General features: G+C 45.7%; 1 protein-coding gene across 3 annotated transcripts in view; it reads right to left on the bottom strand.

Moving 5' to 3' along the window:
* The window catches only part of dph1 (diphthamide biosynthesis 1), a 631,990-nt gene extending 613,977 nt beyond the window's left edge, over window positions 1-18,013 (bottom strand). For 2 of the 3 annotated variants that reach the window (XM_078548194.1, XM_078548195.1), the window contains exons 1-2: window positions 17,856-18,013; window positions 9,302-9,448 (exon numbers count right to left, since the gene is read on the bottom strand). In XM_078548194.1, the coding sequence (XP_078404320.1) occupies window positions 9,302-9,448; window positions 17,856-17,964 (256 nt within the window). In that variant the 5' untranslated portion in view covers window positions 17,965-18,013. The remainder of the gene's footprint in view (window positions 1-9,301; window positions 9,449-17,855) is intronic. The other variant, XM_078548196.1, reaches the window with a different exon arrangement.
* Window positions 18,014-21,395: the final 3,382 nt, after the last annotated feature.

The raw sequence follows: 21,395 nt of genomic DNA, 5'->3' as shown, positions 1-21,395 counted from the left end.
GAATTGGAGGAGCACATGATTGTAGGGTAAGAGTTCGGGTGAGGTCCCAGAGAATAGGCTCATGAAGCTGACTTCAGCAGGAGTCAGGACCTTCAGGCGAGGAGGAGCGAGAGGTCGGGGTGGGAAGGGTTTGAGTTAAAGGGGGCAGAGGTACGTGAAGTACCAGACTGAGGTCCCAAAACTTAGCAAATAAGTTCGATTTTATTTTGATGGAGGTCATTGGTGACCCAGTGGAGCACAGGTATTCATTTAGCCAACAGTTTCACGTATTTATCCTGTTGGCAGCTGTTTCCCTTTCGAAGCCGTCGTTCAGGTGGGTGGCCAGCCAGCTCTCTCCCTCACTCCCCTGAACTCTTAAGCGTCAACGCAAGAAAGCCAAAATGGCTGCCGATGGACCTCCCATAATCTTGCCCAGGCAACCTGTGGTAGTGTAATTCTTATCATTAAAAATATAAACAAAACTCCCCCTGATGGCCAAGTGGGAACATGCACCCAATGTGGTCCTGAACGAGACAGACTGAAGTCCTAAGGTTAAACCCAGGTGCACACCGGGTTAGCCGATCTCAGCCAGTGCAGCAGTAACTGTACCACGTAGGTGTCAGTGGTGGGTCCTGCAAGACAGGAAACCTTGAGCGCGTAATTCAGACTGAGGCTCCAGTGCAGGGGAGTTAACCCCAGTATCCGGGTCAATAGTTATCCCTCAGCCAACACTCTAAAACTCTATCTTGTTGCTGTTTGTGGAAGCCTGCTGTGCCCAAATTGGCTACTACGTTTCCTTCATTCCACCAGTGACTACGCTGGTTCATTGGTTTTGGTCCTGAGGTTGTGAAAGGCACCACATAAATGCAAGTCTTTTCTTTTCCATTCCTTTACTGTTCTTGATTATTGCAGACCACGGTTGATGCCTTCCGCCTGGCTGTGGTCTTTTGGCTTTGCCACAATGTCAATTACAAAGGTAGCTCTCGTTCCCATTTAAAAACTCCGGTTAGTTCCAACACAGGCAGGTCTTCCAGCAGCTTTGAAAAACTCTTCGCACCTCATTACAGTGCGATTACCATCATTAATTAATCCCCTGCATTCACCGTTTTAAAAGCTCTGCTTATTTCAGGAAAACTTAGCACCTGTTTAATCTGCTTTATGAACCTCACAAAAGATGTGATTATTTTAGCTACCTACTTGAGTCAGTTACTCACCACCCCTGCGCTCACTGACCTATACCGGCTCTCAGTAAATTCACATCCTCCAGTTCAAATCTCTTCCTGATATCACCCTTCCCCCTATCTCTGTAAACCTCTCCAGCTCCACAACCCTCCAAGATGTCCGTGCCTCTCCAATTCGGACCTCTTGAGCATCCCCAATTTTCATCCCCCTGACAGTGATGGCCATACCTTCAGATGCCTGGGCCCTAAGCTCTGGAATTCCCTCCCTAAACCTCTCCACGACGAATGACAGGTGCTGTTATTGTTGAAACACAGAGGACGGAGTTTTACCGTACTCCGTCTACGTTATAACTGGCCTGGGAATACTCCGGAATGACAAAAGGTTGACAACTGTTCTGTTACCCCAGCGTGGACAACACACCACCAACCCCCACCCCACCTCTCCCCCCTCCCAGCAAACAAATATTTGCATTACAAATAAAACAACTTCAAACAAAATTGAAAGTGCTGGAAGCGCTCAGCAGGCCTGGCGGCAGAGAGAGAAAAAGCGCTAACATTACAGGTCACTGACCTTCTCCCGCCCTAGCTGTAGCTCCATCATTTGCATTCTGGCCTCTGGAGTGAGAAGGTTGTGGGTTCAAGTTCAATTTGAGACCCAAGTAGAAAAATCAAGGTTGACACTCCAGTGCAGTACTGAGGCTGCACTGCACTGCCAGAGGTGCCATCTTTCAGCTGAGACGTCAAACAGGTGGGCGTAAAAGATCCCATGGTCACTATTTCAAACAAGAGCAGGGGAGTTCTCCCCCCCCCCCCCCCCCCCCCCCCCCCCCACCCCAGTGTCCTGGCCAATATTTACCCCTCAATCAACATCACACAAACTGATCATCTGCTCATTATCACGCCGCTGGCGGTGTGCGCAAAAGGGCTGCCGCTGTTTCCTACGTCATGACGGTGACCGCACTTCAAAAAGCGCTTCATCTGACGCGAAGCTTCCGCAGTCATGAAAGGCGCTAAATAAGTAAAAAGTTCCCCTTTCAAAGAAACGAACGACGCAACCAAAGGGTTAATTAAAAACCCATAAGATCATTTGTTCACTCAGAAAAAATCTAGTTAAACCAAGAGGAAGAATAAAGAGACTAATGGAACGCCAAAACGTTGCAATTATTGATCTTTTGGAGAAAAAAAAATGTGATTATCTCCTCTCCACCTCACCCCCCCGCCTCGCCAATCTAATCAAATAGAGAAATAAACACACACTTCAACCATCATCCCTGGAGCTTGTTGTTGTGCAAAAAGCACTTCAGCAAACATAACCCACCTGTGAACTGCAGACAATCAGAAGGCTCTCGGCAAATCCATTAAATTCGTCGGACAGTTGACACACAAGATGCAGATGGCAATCCAAACATACGTGTATTAGGAAAAACCAAAGAGACTTGCTGTGTCTAAGGACCAAAATCCCTCCACACACAAGCCAAAACCAAAAATATAATTAATTTGCTTCTCGAGTGATGTGATGGCTCAGTGGGTTGTGCCCTCACCTCTGAGTCAGAAGATTGAGTTCAATTCCTCACTCCAGAGACGAGAGCACAAAAATCTAGGTTTACACTCCCACTGCAGTACTGGGGGAGTGCTGCGTTGCCAGTGGTTCTGCCTTTCGGGTCAGCCATTAAACCGAGGCCGCGTCAGCCCTCACAAGAGCCGTTCAGTCCCTCTCAGCACCTATCCTCTAAGTAAACAAACAGTTCTAGGACACAATACGAGCAGGAGGAGGCCACATTTTAAGTTAAAGAATGATGACCAAACAAGAGGCCAACCGGTAAAAGGCAATCACTGGATTAATGCCTTCTTCATACGGAGTGATTTGAACATTAAAAACATAAGAAATACAAGGAGAAGCCCATAGGGCCCCCAGGAGCCTGCTCCGTCTTTCAATAAGATCCTAGCCAATCTTCAACCTCAACTCCATTTTCCCCACTCGATCCCCATATCCCTTGAATCCCTTAGTGTCCAAAAATCTATCGATCTGAGTCTTGAATATACTCGATAAATGAGCACCCACAGTCCTTTTGGGGTAAAGAATTCCAAAGAAGCACAATTCTTTGAGCGACGGAATTCCTCCTCATCTCCGTCTAAATGGCCGATCCCTTATTCTGAGACTAGAATCTCAACTCTTCCGCCGGGGGAAGCAGCCTCTCAGCAGTTACCTTGTCAAGCCTGCAAAGAATTTTATACGCTTCACGGTGATCACCTGTGGTAATCTGAGGTGCAATACACCTTTAAGAGAATGTGAGCAGATTGACCACATGACTGCATTACCCAATTGCTGTGTAACACGGGCTACAATGTTAACCTGTAGTTTGGAACAGGGTCTGGTTGGAGAAGCACATGCATTAGTGCTCCGTTGCTCATGTTAATAAACAGCATGTGCTTCATCTTACATTGGTCTCTGCATCTGCAGTATATTGTTTACCAACTCACTTACCAGTAGATAGGTGTGCAATCATGTTCACTCAGCAAAGCGATCTGACAGAAGGAACATAACAACTGGCGATGAGGAAAAACACAACCAGTCGACGACACCAAAGAAAGCCGTGGAAATTCCACAGAAGTAAATCAGCCGTAGCTTGCAAGGTGATTGTAAGTACAGCCTTCATCATGGCCGTTGAAGTTACCTCCCTCCAGTGTGCCACAGTTTGGTTGCACTGAACTGTTTGATCAGACCACCGATGACTGGTCACATTATATTGAATGTGTTCTTCTTTTTGGCCAACGACATATCGGGGGAGAAGTGGCGAGCGATCCTCTTATCGACATGTGGCAGCAAAACATACAGCCTAATTCATAGTCTAACGGTACCCAACGCCCCAGATTCCAAGAGCTTTGAGGAGTTGGTAAATCTTGTGAAACGCCACTTTCAGCCGAAATCCTCGGTAACAATGCAGCGTTTTAAACTTAATTTGCGATGTCGCGCCCCTGGGGAGAGACCGTCGCTTGCTATGGAGCAGCCTTAAAACAACTGACTGAGCACTGAAAGTTCAGGATGTCAATTAATGACATGTTAAGAGACTGATTAGTAGGGGGGAATTAACGAAGACGCCATTCAAAAAAGTTGTTGTCAGAAACGAATTTAGACTTTACCAAGGCGGAGTTGGTGCTCGCAATGGAGAAAGCAGTCAGGGATTCAGAAGTAATCAAGGGAGCACAAAATGGCCCCGTCCATCGCGTCGGGAGGGAAGCACCGGTTAGAAATGGCGCGGAAGCACTGGGCTCAGTGGGAAACAGCCACCATTAACAGACCATCAAAAAGCAATGGTTTAACAGAAAAAACCTACAACAATAGCAGCAGAAATGGAACCATACAGTCTGCAAGTGAATGACAATTTAAAGGAATTGAGTGGTTCTACTGCCATCGTAATTGACACATTATACGTAGTGGTATTGTCACTGGACTGGTGATCTAGAGACCCAGGGTAATGCTCTGGGGACCAGGGTTCGAATCCCACCACGGCAGATGGTGAAATTTGAATTCGATAAAAAAAGAATCTGGAATTAAAAGTCTGATGACGACCATGAAACCATTGTCGATTGTTGTAAAAACCCATCTGGTTCGCTAATGTCCCTTTAGGGAAGGAAATCTGCCGCCCTTACCTGGTCTGGCCTACATGTGACTCCAGACCCACAGCAATGTGGTTGACTCTTAAATGCCCTCTGAACAAGGGCAATTTAGGGATGGGCAACAAATGCTGGCCTAGCCAGCGGCCCACATGCTATGAACAAATTTTGTAAAAATTATGCGATGTTGTAAAGGCAGATTAAGACAAACTTTAAGCAAAAAGGTAGAAGTTGTGAAATCCACATAATCTAGAGAAACCAGAAGAAACAGAGTCAGATATTTACTCACTACACAACTTAAAAATGGGTAAAACAGAGCCAATCTACATGACGGTGAAAGTCAGTGGGACACCCACCCAAATGGAGGTGGATACAGTGGCACCCACGACAGTCATAGGGGAAAATATCTTCAAATATCTGAATGAAGGAGACCACTCATTAAATCTGAAAAATTCAGATGCTAAACTAAAGACGTATGCTGGTGAAGACATGCGAGTAAGGGGTTTAATGCAAGGTTCCAGTACAGTATGGAAATCAGTCTCACTCCTGTTAATCAACCCCTAACAGTGATAGCAGGCAGAGGACCGAGTCTCCTCGGAAGGGACTGGTTAAGGGAGATTCATCTTCAGAGACTACCGAGATCTCAATCAGAAGCAGGAAACGTTGCTGTTTTGAAAAGGGAGTGTGGAAAGATTCAACAAAAGGGACTCATCGAGGCGATGCTTCAGCACAGGGTTCGAGTTGAAGTCAGTCGCCTCCAAAAAGAAATAGAAAACCTGCTGAAGAACGTTCACACATTGCAAGATTCCCTCAGATCCCAATTTGTACCACTAAAAAGGTATGACGAAGAACAGAAAGAATTCCGCATATCTCTGACCGAGATGAAGAATAAATTAGCCGAGAAAGCACAACAGTGCTTAATTCTCCAAGAAACAACTAACAAATATTAAAAAAAGAAATGGAAGAGCTGAAAGACCAGCTACGTGGAAGCCAAGAAGCTTTAAAAATAGAGACCCCCTGAGTTTTCAAAGGAGCTGACAGACTAGGAAATGCTGGAAGGCTCAACTTGAGCTTATATCTGAGCCCAGTCTGGCCAATAGGGAAATTGAAAAGGCGGCTGAGATTAAAGTCAGCACTGCCATGAAGAAAACCCATCAAAAGAAGACACGTAGGAAGAAAAATCGGAATTACTAACAAGGCTCACCCCCCCAATTTTTTTTTGTATAAACAGGAAGCTGATCATACCCTGTTGAATTTAGCCTTGCCCAACACCCTGATTTTGAGAACCTTCCTGACAGTTGACCTTCATACTGTTGGACTTGGAGGGGAGGGGCAGCAGGAGCGCATGCGATTGGGCCCGAAAGAGGGTCCAAGCATTCCCGTTGGAGCCTACCCCACATGTGGAAGGAACTCCACTTGCTTTGGAAGTACCTGTGGGATCCGTTGAGCCTGAGAGAATCGAAGAGACAAACTTACAGGTTCCTATTGGAGAGCCTAGTGGACAGACAACTCCTGAGAGGGAGGCCTCGGATTAACGATCCGAAGCTGTAGAACTACGACGTTCGACACGTTTGAAGAAGCCTCCAGAGAGACTGAATTCATAAATAGTTTATTTATGTAAACAGTTGATATATTGTAAAGATTGTAAACTGTACTTTCGAGTAAAGGGAAGGGATGTGGTCATCTGAGGCGCAATACACCTTTAAGAGAATGTGAGCAGATTGACCACATGACTGGATTACCCAATCGCTGTGTAGCGTGGGCTTCAATGTTAATCAGTAGTTTTAGAATAGGATCTGGTTGGAGGAGCACATGTGTTAGTGCTCTGTGACTTGTGTTAATAAACAGCATGTGCTTCATCTTACATTGGTCTCTGCGTCTGCAGTATCCTGTTTACCAACTCACTCACCGGTAGACAGGAGTGCAACCGTGTTCACTCAGCAAAGCGACCCGACACAAGGGACATAACATCACCTCTCATTCTACTAAATTCCAGAGGACATAGGTACATTCCACTCAATTTCTCCTCATAGGACAACTTTCTCATCCCAGGAATCAATCTAATTACATTTACCCACCCTGGTCACATAACCCTTCAATTCTTTTCCTTCATTCAACTATCCAATTTAATCTTTGAACATTGACATAGCTTCTGCCTCAGTCGCTAACCCTGGAAGTGATCCCCATTTACCAAATCAGGCAGAAGACATTCTGTGAATCACAGCTGTTTTATTGTTAAACTATAGTTCAGTACAAATACCGGTTTCCATTCTTCCCTGCTGGATCCTCTCCATGTCCAGAAGCAAAAACCCCCTTATTGGAGAAAAACCCAGCTCCTAATTACAGGCTTCAATGAGCATCACCAGCTCTCAATTCACACTGAAGCTTGGCCTGGTTTACTCTTAAAGGGACCTGCATTATGAACATCGTCAATCTCCACAACTATTTATGTAAAGAGATTTCTCCCGTGCTCTGTTCTATATCCCTGACATTTAATCTAGGATCTGTAGCCCCTGGTTCTTGACCCCTTAAGGACTGGAAACAGTTTGCTGCTATCTACCCTGTCCCATCCTTTCATAACTTTAAACAGCTGAAACAAAAATAGCCTTCTAATCTGTATTGTTCTAATGGAAATAGACTCAATTTTGTCCATGTATTTTCTTGGATTTGTATAAAGGTCCATTGCTTGGGTGGATCATGGGATGCTCAACTCCATTATAGCAGCGCTCTGGACTGGAGTTGGGTAACGTAAGGGGGAAAGCATTCCAGTTAAGCCGTAGCTTAGTGGATAGCACTTTCACCACTGAGTCACAAAGCTGTTGGTCAAGTCGCGCTCCAGGGACTTAAGCACTTGGCTAACACTCCAGTGCACTGCTGAAGGAGTGTTGTGCTGTCAGAAGTGCTGTCTTTCACATAAGACCTTGTCTGCCTTTTTGGTAGGACATAACAGGTCCCACAGCACCGTTCGAAGAAAAGCAGGGGTGTCCTGGCCAATATTTATCCCTCGCCTAACATCGCTAAACAGAGCACCTCGTCGTTATTTCATCGCTGTTTGTGGGACCTTGCTGTCTCCAAATTGGCTGCCAAGTTTCCCTACATTACACAGTGTCTGAACTTCAAAAGTAGGCTGCAGACACTTAGGGATGGCCTGAAGTCATGAAAGGTACTACATAAATGCAAGATGGTTTTATATTATATTCACTCATGAGATGCGAGTGTTGCTGGCTAGGCCAGCGTTTATTGCCCACCCCATGAGAAGGTGATCTTCTTGAACTGCTGCAGTCCGTGTGGTGTAGGTACACCGACAATGCTGTTAGGGAAGGAGTTCTGGGATTTTGACCCAGTGACAGTGAGGGAACGGCAATTAGTTCCAAGTCAGGATGGTGAGTGGCTTGGAGGGGGACTTGCAGGTGGTGGTGTTCCCATGAGTCTGCTGCCCTTGTCCTTCTAGGTGGTACAGGTCACAGGTTTGGAAGGTGCTGTCCAAAGAGGCTTGGCAAGTTGCTAAAGTGCCTCTTGTAGATGCTGCCACTACACACCACTAGTGGAGGTAGTGAATATTTAATTTGGTGGATGGGGTGGCAGTCAAGTGGGCTACTTTGTCCTGGATGGTGTCCAGCTTCTTCAATGATGTTGGAGCAGCACTCATTCAGACAAGTGAAAAGTGCTCCAACACACTCCTGACTTGTGACTTGTAGATGGCGGACAGGCTTTGAGGAGTCAGGAGGTGAGTTAATCGCTGCAGAATTCCCAGCCTCTGACCTGCTCTTGTAGACACAGTACTTATATGGCTAATCCAGTTCAGTTTCTGGTCAATGGTAACCGCCAGGATATTGATAGTGGGGGATTCAGTGATGGTAATGCTACTGAATATCCAAGTGAGATAGCTAGATTTTCTCTTGTTGGAGATGGTCATTGTTGCTGTTTTCCAATACTATCATGCCATGGCTTTTTATATGAACAAAAAGTAAATAAAGAGCACCGTATACAGGCCACCAGTTCCATATCTACCATTAGTTTGGCTGCGTGAAGCATGTGACAAGAGACCATTAACTGCACAGCTCACATTCCCGTTCTACCATTGAGTAGTGCAGCATGGAGGAGCAGCAATGGGCTTCTCTGCAGAACCCCAGCCCTCCAGTCACCTTTGTTGCTAATTTTATCCTCTTGGGGGCGTTGACCTCTCACTGGTCCCAGTTTAGGAGCTGTTTCACCCGAAAGCCAATCGCTCACCCGCCAACCTGACAGAAGATCATCAGACAGAGGGCAACCCGATCCAGGCTTCAGCCACACTTCCACCGGGATTCTCCTGACTGACAGTAGGGTCGGGAATCCTGGTTGGCTCTAACCCCAGGGCAGAGGCCCAAGTCTTGAGGCTTCTATTCTGGCTCTGGATAAGATCACACAACTCAGCACAGGCCAGGTAGCCAACTTAAAGCCTAAGTAACCCTCATCACAGTTACATAGGACCATAAGATCTCCACACACTTCCTGCCTTTATAGGGGAGGGAAAGAAACACCCATACCTCTCTTAGCTTCTGCTTGTTTTATTTTCCAGATAGTCTTGTGGATCTCAAAGTTGTAGTTACTGGGCAGCGCGTGCCCCGCCTCCTGAAGCTCTCTGTCATTTAGGATTTCTTCAGGAATCTGATTCGCCACCCGACGTCGAGGACCTAATCCCAAAGAGGGAGTGGGGAAAACAGATAGTTACTGCTGCGTCTATCAACCTTCCCTCATCAGCCCTATTGAATCAGCTCCAAGTGTTTTTAGTGAACAGCTTTGTTTTATGTTAACGAAAGCCCTATCTTGCTCAGTTAACCCATGATCTGCAGCCTTCCCACCAGCAAACCCACTGACTGATGTCGTCAGTGTTTAATGTGTATCCTTATATAGCACATGTCACGGGCACATCTCTTTCTATTGTCCTTTGCACACAAGTTACGTCTTCCACTGTACCTGACTGTGAGAGCAGGCAAACTACCTATTCTGAGGCCCCTGCGTTTTTAGCAATCTTTATATCACATACACCTCGTATCACAACACAGCCTTCTTCCCTGTTCCTCGCCAGTGCACCAGGGAGCACTGCTATCTCACTCTGTCTGTCCCCATGCCCCCAGGAATCACTGCTCCAATACAGCATGCCTGTGAATTGGTGACACTTTACTGAAAGATGATCCGACAGCAAAAAAAATAATTGTATGGCAGGATCATATACACCTGGGGCCTGAGGTGCGTCAGTGCAGCTAATGGAGCATTCCGGCCAGCGGGTAAATGCCAATAGCCCCCCCTCGTGGCCCCGCCGACAGGACTTTCTATCAATTGACATTCTTGTGCTCAGCAAGCTCCATTCCATGTGAGCAAACCATGTGCCAATGTGACTGACAGACACGCAATTATGTCACACTCCATTCTCCTCCGAAATCTCCCACAGTGCTTCACTTAGGTGTCAGTTGTGGCTCAGTAGGTAGCACTCTCGCCTCTGAGTCAGGAGGTTGGGTTCGAGTCCCACTCCAGAGACTTGAGCACGTAATCCAGGCAGACGCTCCCGGTGTCGTACCGAAGGAGCGCTACACCGTTGGAGGTCCTGTCTCTCCGATGAGACATTAAACCGAGGCTCTGTCTGTCCTCGCGAGTGGGTGTGAACAAAAACCCACGACACTGTTTCAAAGAGGAGCAGGAAAGTTCTCTGTGGTTTCCTGGCCAATATTTATTGTTCAGCCAACATCACTAAAAACAATGATCTGCTCATTATCCCATTGCTGTTTGTGGGAGCTCACTGTGCCTAGATTGGCTACCATGTTTCCGACATTACAACAGTGACTACACATCAAACGTGCTTCATTGAGTGTAAAGTGCTAGGGACAGCCTGAGGCCGTGAAAGGTGTTACAGGTCGAGTATCCTTTATCTGTGAATCCAAACACCAAACACATCCAAACACCGCACTTTTTTAGGGCCTCGTTGACCTTTAGCGCGGGAAGTCCAGTTGTTTGTCTGCCCTGTTTACCTGGCGATTTTTGCTGTGTCAAAAATGAAACTTATTACAGATACACTGTATTTGTTATCCAGTGATACATCTTACTTTTCTAGTCATTTTATTTACTTTAGGCTATAGCTAGCCTAGACTTAAGCTATTGTAATGCAAGTTTACATGCGGTATCCGAAAACCGAGATTATCTGAAATCCAAAATGCAAGCGGGTTACGGATAAAGGATACTCAACCTGTACTATTTATCTTTTTCTTTGAAGTGTAGCCACTACTCGATAGTGCAGTTGGTTAGGCAGGCAACAGTAAAAGGCAGCTTTGCATTTATATAGCGCCTTTCATGATCTCAGGATATCCCAAAGCACTTTACAGCCAATTAACACTTCTGGAGCGTAGTCACTGTTGTAACGTGGAAAGCGCAGCAGCCAATTGACACACAGCACGCTCCCACAACCAGGTGATCGGTTTTTGTGATGTGAATTGAGGGGTAAACACTGGCCGGGGCACTGTGAAGAACTCCCCTGCTCTTCTTCAAAATAGTCCCATAGTCCCTCTTACGTCCACCTTAGAGGACAGAGGGGTTCAACGTCTCATCCAAAAGATGGCACCTCCGAAAGTGCAGCACTCCCTCAGTATAGCCAGTATAGGAGTGACAGCCGCAATTTTTGCGCTCAAGTTTCTGGAGTGGGGCTTGAACCCACAACCTTCTGGCTTGGAGCGGAGAGTGCCACCCACTGAGCCGTGGGTGGCATTCAGATGAATGATCAGATCATCTGTGTTTGGTGGCGTCGGCGAGGGCTGGGGGAAGGTGTGGTGGGGGAAGAGGAACATTGGCCAGGACACCGGGAGAACTTGCTGTTCTTTTCTGACTAGTGCCACGGGATCTTTAACACTCACCCAGACTGCCAAAACATGAGCTAGATGGGGCATGAGTTGACTCGGAGGTAACTGCATTATAAGATCAGCCAAGCTGAGTTTCAACTCCGCAGCAGTACAAATGCAGCTTCCTACGCGCAATTCTTGATTGGTGCAGTTATAAAGCGCAATTATACACATAGGCCTCTGATTACTGATCAGAACAAGAGCAATGACCCAATTAAACCTTGGGAAAGCCTGCAGTCCGCTCTTTAATTGCCCTTCAAACATAAACTTGGATTATCCAATAATTTGAGTTAAGAAATGCAAGTAGTACAGCAAAACACTAAAGAGAGATTTGGAATATCAGATCATTTGAATTAAAATCAACTACTACAAGTTGACTCCTGTGTGCACAGCCTCAGTACACACTGCTTTCACTTCCTTTACATAGTTTTTGCACCTCGTGCACACAACAGACTTTCAACCATCCGATTTTTATCCCTTTCTCGCTGTGCACATTCACCGATGCAAATCCTGCCATTGTTTATCTCAACACATCAATTTAACACCTTAGCTGTCAAGAGACACCAAGATTCTGCAGAACCTCCAATCCAAAGTATCATAAATAAAACAGTGTTCTTTTAAAATAATTTCTTTTTCAAAGTTTTCTTCTTCTCTTTTGAAAGTTAAAGGAAGTGCAGCATTTTTTTTTCCCACCTCAGTGGATCACCCAGGTAAAGAGATTGGAGATTGGAGCAGGTGCAGTGCAGGGGCAGTGAAATGGGGCAGTGTTGATAGCTCTCCCAGAGCCAGCACAACTGAGTGGGGGTCAAGCTCCCTGAAGGTGCTGTATTCATGAGTGAAAACTACCATCTTTTTTCAAATGTTCAACCATGGCAGAGATAAAAAATCAAAACCAAAGGACTTCACAGCCAAAGAATTAGTAATAAACTCTTGGCATTATGTAGGAAGACAAAGCAACCAATTTGAGCACAGCAAGATTCCACAAGGAACGGGAAAGCTGAGAGAACTCCCCTACCATTTTTTTCAAGTTTGCTATGCGATCTTTCACACCCACCTGAACAGGCTCAAGAAATAGGAACAAGGATAGCCCACACAGCCTATCGAGCCTGCTCCGCCATTCAATATGATCATGGCTGATCTTGGGCTTCAATTCCACTTTCCCACCCCCTCCACATATCCCTTGATTCCCTGAGATACCAAAAATCTGTCTATCCCAACCTTAAACGCATTCAACGATGGAACACCCACAACCCTCTGGGGTAGAGAATTCCAAAGATTCACAACACTTTGAGTGAAGTAATTTCTCCTCACCTCAGTCCTAAGTGATCGACCCCTTATCCTGAGATTGTGCCCACACACACACACACACACCCCCACCCCCAGGGTTTATATTCTCCAACCAGCAGAAACAGTCTCTCAGCATCTACCCTATGAAGCAAGGCATGCCAAACATTGTTTGAAATTTAAACCAGGCAGCTCGACTCTGATTGGTCAGGGCATCGCCCTGAGGAATGAACCACCGAATGGCCGTCACTCAACACGATTGGTATTTGCCACTAACAGGATGCTGTCATCAAACCAAAAAGACGATCCACCTATCACACAATTGAGTAATGTGGAATATGATTTTCAGTGCCAGTGTGATGCTAGGTATGTAGGCCATATGTCCCAAAGACTGGCGGATTGTATCAAACAGCATGTCCAAGCCGCTGTTCACAACAGGCAAGGTACAGACTGCACCCAACCAGCCCGTGCCTGCAAAGCTCAAAACATGGTGTCCAACATTAGATGTGATTCCGCAATTGGACAATATTTGCTAAATAATCCTCAGGGTGCTACAAATTACGCTGACAACCGATTTAAGATTGCCAGTTGGGCTCGCAGTGTGGCGCATTTGTGTGTACTGGAAGCTCCATATATTAATACACAGAGCCCTGTCCTTTGCAGACAGAAAGAACATGTTCACACATTGTGCCTGTTTCAGCTAAACAAAATAAGTGACAGCCATTCGCTGGTTCATTCCTCAGGGCAATACCTTGACCAATCAGAGTCAAGCTTCCTAGTTTAAATTTCAAACAACGCTTGGCAATTAACTGTCAGTCACCATTAACTGGTTCAGTCTCCATGGCAATGCCCCTACTAACCAGTGTCCACTTGTCAACCAATCAGCACACACTTCTCATACAGTACAAAGTTGTTGCTTCCCCTGACATCGGTATTCTTGCGATTGTCCTGATGTGTGCAAGACAAAAAGCTTCAACAAAATGTTTTTTTCCAGCAATACTCAAGCTCTGTACTGCCAAATAACTATTAATGGAGGAGTGCTGGAAATGGCTGGAGAAGAGGAAATTAGTGTATTACACAAAAGAGAGAAAGATACAATCCCCCAGTCACATCATTAGGAGCAGACGGTAGACAGGGACAGTTACTGGAGGGAAGATCAACGGAAAAAGTTGGAGAGGGAAGCAGAGGAGAAAATGGATGACGGCTATAATGGGCTGGGTGCAGCTGACCTATGAGGAATGTGTAAGAGCAGCACAGGACTGAGAGGTGGAAATCCATGGCACTCAGCCCTCTGGGAAGAGGATGACACCAACAAATGAACAGGTAGTCAGGGCGGCCCTATTATCTCACCCACCTCTAGCAACATAGTACTCCCTCAGTACTGAAGCTGATATGCTTGTGTCGTGTAGTACGTGAACCAACAGCTTTCTGATTTCAGAGGTCAGTGTGTCAATAACGGAGCCAAACTGACAGTTTATTTGGGGTGGGGAGGAAACTGCAGGGATAGGTTAATAATGCATTAAAAAAACAGCAAACCCTGCACTGTGGCTCATTTCTAGAGGGATAGAATTTATCTGAAACTTGTACAGTACTGTGCATACTTCTGGTCTCCATATAAAATTCCATGAAGTGCTCTGGGAACTTTGAGAGATGTAATAAAGCACTAAGTAAATGCAAATTATTTTTTCAAAAAACATGTAGGTGCCTTATTCAGCACTGAGGAATGCGGAACTTTAGAAACATAGGAGCAGGGGTAGGCCATTCAGCCCATTGAGCCTGGTTCGCCAATCAACATGATCATGGCTAATCATCCACTTCAATGCCTTTTTCCCCCACACCATCCCCACATCCCTTTACATCATTGGTATTTAGAAATCTGTCAATCTCTGCTTTAAACATGCTCAATGACTGAGCTTCCAAAGCCCCTCTGGGCGGAGAATTCCAAAGATTCACAACCCTCTGAGCATAAAGAAAATTCTCCTCATCTCGGTCCTAAGTGGCTTCCCCCTTATTTTGAAATAGTGTCCCCTTACTGCACTGCTGGAGATACCATCTTTCTACTGAGACATTAAACCAAGCATCCTGTCTGCCTTCTCAAGTAGGCATAGGGCCCTAGTCCAAAAGGAGCAGGGGAGTTCTCCCCAGTGTCTTGGCCAACAGTTATCCCTCAATGTTGCAGATTACAACAACAACTTATATTTATATAGTACCTCTACCTTACAACATTTCAAAAGTACTTTATTTGCTATAACACACTTTGAGAGGTCCAGTGGTCATGAAAAGTGCTAAATAAATGCAAGGCTTTCTTTCCTTTTTTTTTTAAACCTCTAACATAGTAAAACATCCCAAGGCACTTCACAGGAACATGACCAAAAATCTGACATCAAACCAGATACGGTGATATTAGGGCAGATGACCAAAAGCTTGGCCAAAGAGGTAGGTGTAAACGAGTATCTTAAGTGAAGAGAGAGGGAGGTAGAAAGGCAGAAACATTTAGGGAGGGAACTGCACAGCTTAGGGCCTAGGCAGCTGAAGGTACGGCTACCCACGGTGGAACGATTAAAACTGGGGGCTGCTTAAGAGAGCAGAATGGGAGGAATACTGCTATCAGGGTCCTAGGGCTGAAGGAGGTTACGGAGATAGGGCAAGGCTACGATTTGAAAACGAAGATGAAGATTTTCAAATTTAACCAGGAGTTGATTTAGGTCAGGGAACACAAAGATGGTGGATGAATGAGACTAGGTGCGAGTAAGTGCATTGGAGTTCAGTGGAATAGTCACATCTAGAGATCACAAAGACATGGAGGGGATTTTAGCAACAGATAATTTAAAGCAGGGGCGGAGTCAGGCCTTATTACAAAGCTGGAAATCGGTGGGCTCCGTGATATAGTGGATATGTGGCTAGAAGTTAATCTCAGGGAAAATTACAACAACAAGCTGGTAAACAGTCTTGCTCAGCCTCCGACAGCTGCCAGAGAGAGGAGATTATCAGGTCATTGCTGATTCTGGGAGCTTGCTGTGTGCAAACTCACAGCTGCTATTCCGACAACAGTGACTACACTTCAAAAAGGGAAAACACTTTGGGATATCCAGATGATGTGAAAAATGCTATATAAGTACAATACAATTTGTTTTATTCTTCTACAGAAGTTTAAACGACCTTGAATATCTCCTCAATACCAGCAGCTCAGCCTTTCTGCCCACTTGTATCAAGTCAGGGTTGTAACAATTCACAGGTAACACTGCACCCCCTGGCTATCATCCTGACTGAGGAGGACAAAGGGTAACATTGTACCCCCATCCATCCCTCTGACTAATGGGGACATGGGGGAAGATGTTATCCCCTGTCTATCTCACTAGCTGAGGTGAACACAGAGTAACAGTATACCCCCATCCGTCCCTCTAACTGAGGGGGACACAGGGTAACATTGTAACACCTGTCTATCTCACTGACTGAGGGGAACACGGTAACATTGTATCCCCTGTCTATCCCTCTGACTGAGAGGGAAACAGGGTAACACTGTACCCCCTGTCTATCTCACTGACTGACAGGGACACAGGGTAACACTGTATCCCCTGTCTATCCCTCTGACTGAGGGGGACACAGGGGAAGATGTTATCCCCTGTCTAACCCTCTGACTGAGGGGGACACAGGGTAACACTGTATCCCCTGTCTATCCCTCTGACTGAGGGAGACAGGGGAAGATGTTATCCCCTGTCTATCCCTCTGACTGAGAGGGACACAGGGTAACACAGTATCCCCTGTCTATCCCTCTGACTGAGGGAGACACAGGGGGAGATGTTATCCCCTGTCTATCCCCCTGACTGAGGGGGACACAGGGTAACACTGTATCCCCTGTCTATCCCTCTGACTGAGGGGGACGCAGGGTAACACTGTATCCCCTGTCTATCCCTCTGACTGAGGGGGACACAGGGTAACACTGTATCCCCTGTCTATCCCCCTGACTGAGGGGGACACAGGGTAACACTGTATCCCCTGTCTAACCCTCTGACTGAGGGGGACACAGGGTAACACTGTATCCCCTGTCTATCCCTCTGACTGAGGGGGACACAGGGTAACACTGTATCCCCTGTCTAACCCTCTGACTGAGGGGGACACAGGGTAACACTGTATCCCCTGTCTATCTCACTGACTAACAGGGACACAGGATAACACTGTATGCCCTGTGAGGGGGACACAGGGGGAGATGTTATCCCCTGTGAGAGGGACACAGGGGGAGATGTTATCCCCTGTGAGGGGGACACAGGGGAAGATGTTATCCCCTGTGAGAGGGACACAGGGGGAGATGTTATCCCCTGTGAGAGGGACACAGGGGGAGATGTTATCCCCTGTGAGGGGGACACAGGGGAAGATGTTATCCCCTGTGAGAGGGACACAGGGGGAGATGTTATCCCCTGTGAGAGGGACACAGGGGGAGATGTTATCCCCTGTGAGGGGGACACAGGGGGAGATGTTATCCCCTGTGAGGGGGACACAGGGGAAGATGTTATCCCCTGTGAGAGGGACACAGGGGGAGATGTTATCCCCTGTGAGGGGGACACAGGGGAAGATGTTATCCCCTGTGAGAGGGACACAGGGGGAGATGTTATCCCCTGTGAGAGGGACACAGGGGAAGATGTTATCCCCTGTGAGAGGGACACAGGGGGAGATGTTATCCCCTGTGAGGGGGACACAGGGGAAGATGTTATCCCCTGTGAGGGGGACACAGGGGGAGATGTTATCCCCTGTGAGAGGGACACAGGGGGAGATGTTATCCCCTGTGAGGGGGACACAGGGGGAGATGTTATCCCCTGTGAGAGGGACACAGGGGGAGATGTTATCCCCTGTGAGGGGGACACAGGGGAAGATGTTATCCAGGCCCAGCTCTCTCTCAATGGGTTGAATCCTCCCCCAGTTCCTCCATACGCACCTGCGGCTTTGCCTCTGTTTTTGCCGCCAGTCGGGACTATCTCCAGGGCCGGGGCCCCGCCGGGACTCCCGGTCTCAGTCCGGCTACGGATCCGCTCCGGCTCCGCCATCCGCAAAACAAAACCCACGTGGGCCGCAAAAAGACAAGAGCAATCGCACAGCAGCGGCTCGATACAGGCAGAGCAATCGCACCGGAGCTAATGGATGGGGAGACACTGAATAAGAGATAGGGAGGGAGATAGGGAATGAGGGAGGGAGATAGGGAATGAGGGAGATTGTGATGCAGAGGTTAATGAGAGGTGGGTTAATGAGGGAAGGGAATATTGAGGAAGGGAATATTGAGGGAAGGGGATATTGAGGGAGGGGAATATTGAGGGAGGGGGATAACGAAGGAGGGAATATTGAGGAAGGGAGATGATGAGTGAGGGAGAACACAAGATCATAAGAAATAATAGCAGGAGTAGGCCATTCAGCCCTTCGAGTCCACTCTGCCATTCAATGAGATCATGGCTGATCTTTTACCTCAACACCATTTTCCTGCAATATCCCCATATCTCAGTCTTTAACATGCGCAACAACTGAGCCTCCACCGCCCCCTGGGGAAGAGAATTCCAAAGATTCACCACCCTCTGACTGAAGAAATTCCTCCTCATCTCGGTCCTAAATGGCCTACCCCTGGTTCTAGACCACCCCGCCCCACACACACACAAACAGGGGAAACATCCTGCATCTACCCTGTTGAGCCCTGTAAGAACTTTGTGTGTTTGAATGAGATCACCTCTTATTCTTCTAAACTCCACAGAGTAAAGGTCCAGTCTATTTAATCGACCCTCATAGGACAATCCCTCCATCCAAGGAATTAGTTTAGTGGACTTTTGTTGCACTCTCTCTATGGCAAGTATATCTTTCCTTAGGTAAGGAGACCAAAACTGCACACAGTACTCCAGTTGTGGTCTCACTGAGGCTCTATACAATTGCAGTAAGACATCTTTACTCATATACTCAAGTCCTCTTATAATAAAAACCAACATACTATTTGCCTTCTTAATTGCTTGTTGTACCTGCATGTTAGCTTTCAGTGACTCATGAACAAGGACACCCAGGTCCCTTTGTAGTTCAACACTTCCCAACCTCTCACCATTTAAGAAATACTCTGTATTTCTGTTTTCCTACCAAGGTGGATAACCTCACATATCTCCAAATTGTATTCCATCTGCCAAATTTTTGCCCACACACTAAGCCTCTCCAAACTCCCTTGAAGCTTCTTTGCATCCTCCTCACAACTCACACTTCCACCTAGTTTTGTGTCAACTGCAAGCTTGGAAATATTACATCTAATCCCCACATCCAAATCATTCCTATAGATTGTGGATAGCTGGGGCTCAAGCACTGACCCTTGCGGTACCTCACTAGTTGCTGCCTGCCAACCTGAAAATAACCCATTTATTCGTACTCTCTGTTTTCTGTCCGTTAGCCAGTTCTCAATCTATGCCAGTATATTACCCCCAATCCTATGTGCCCTAATTTTGCATACTAACCTCTTGTGTAGGACCTTATCAAGATCTAAATACACCACATCCATTCTGCTAATTATGTCCTCAAAAAACTCCAACAGGTTTGTTAAACATGATTTCCCTTGCATAAATCCATATTTGGCTCTGCCCAATCCTACCACCAATTTCTAAGTGTCCTGTTATTACATCTTTTATTATAGATTCGAGCATTTTCCCTACTACTGATGTCAGGCTAATAGGCCTGTAGTTCCCTGTTTTCCCTCTCCTTCCATTCTTAAAGAGTGGAGTTACATTTGCTACCCTCCAATCTGCAGAAACCATTCCAGAATCTATAGAATTTTGAAAGATGATCACCAATGCATCCACTATCTCCACAGCTATCTCATTCAACACTTTGAGATGTAGATCATCAGGTCCAGGGGATTTACCTACTTTAAGTCCCATTAATTTCTCTAGTACTTTTTTTTACTAATATTAATATCTTGCCGTTCCTCGCTTACACCAGTCCCTTGATTCTCCATTAATTCTGGGAGATTATTATTTTCATCTGTGAAGACAGACACAAAGTATTTATTTAGTTTCTCTGACGTTTTCTTATTCCCCATTATAAACTCTCCTGGCCCTGCTTGTAATGGACCCACATTTGTTTTTGCTAATCTTTCTTTTTTTACATACCTATAGAAGATTTTACAGTCCATTAGTTTACTCTCATATTCTATTTTCTCTTTCGTTAATCTTTTTCTTGATCCTCCTTTGCAGAATTCTAAAATACTCCCAATTCTCAAGCTTACCATTTTTTTGGCAACTTTATATTCCTCTTCCTTTAATTTAATGCAATCTTTGATTTCTTTCATTAGCCATGGTTGAAACACTTTCCTTGATGGGTTTTTGTGCATTAAAGGAAGGTATTTTTTGTTGTAAACTATGTATTAGTTCTTTAAATGTTATCCATTTCCTGTCTACCATCATACCTGTTAACATAGCTTCCCAAGCTACTATAGCCAATTTGCCCCTCATACCTTCATAGTTTCCTTTGTTTAGATTTAAGACTCTAGTCTCTGATTGAATGACATCACTTTCAAACTTAAATGTAAAATTCTATCATATTATGGTCACTCTTTCCTAAAGGCTCCTTTACAACAAGATTATTAATTAGTCCTTTTTCATTGCACAATACTAGATCTAAAGTAATCCATTCCCTAGTTGGTTCCCCAATGTAATGCTCTGGAATGCCATCTTGCATACATTCCAAGAATTCATCCTCCACAACATTAGTACTAATTAGGTTTCCCCAGTTGAGATGTAGATTGAAACCCCCATGATCACTCTACTACCCTGGTTACCTCTAATTTCCTGATTTATACTGTGATTTACATTACCACTGCTGTTTGATGGCCTATAAACAATTCCCACCAATGGTTTTTGCCCTTCTCTTTCTTAGCTCCACCCAAACTGACTCTACATCTTTGACCTTTAGAACTAAGATCATCTCTCACTACAGTACTAATGCCCTTTTTAATTAACAGAGCTACCCCACCACCTTTTCCCAGCTTTTTGTCCTTCCCAAAAGTCACAGACCCTTGGATATTCAGGTCCAAGCTTTGGTTTCCTTGTAGCCACGTCTTTGTAATGTCTATCATGTCTTACATATGAATTTCTATTTAAACTGACAATTCATCTGTTTTATTGTGAATGCTGCGGGCATTCAGATACAGAGCCCTTTATTAAGTTTTTTATTAGTGTTTTTGTAAATTCTGGCCCTACCTGCTGGCACACTCCTAAGTTTGCAATCACTGTCCCTTCTTGCTATACTCTGATTATCATTACCTTTATTGCTACCTTGATCTATTTCCTTGTCATTTCCTTTAATTTACTCAATCTTCCACTACATGATCCCTTAGCTCCTCTAGTTAGTTTAAAACCCTCTCTACTTCCTTAGTTATATGACTAATGAGAACACTGGCCCCAGCACAGTTCAAATGTAGACCATCCCAAAAGTACAGCTCTCATATTCCCCAGTACTGGGG

This window comes from Cetorhinus maximus, chromosome 9 (assembly GCF_964194155.1).
Source record: "Cetorhinus maximus chromosome 9, sCetMax3.hap1.1, whole genome shotgun sequence".
Taxonomy (NCBI): domain Eukaryota; kingdom Metazoa; phylum Chordata; class Chondrichthyes; order Lamniformes; family Cetorhinidae; genus Cetorhinus; species Cetorhinus maximus.
The sequence above is the reverse complement of the archived record's forward strand: the minus strand, read 5'-3'. Positions and strand labels throughout refer to the sequence as shown.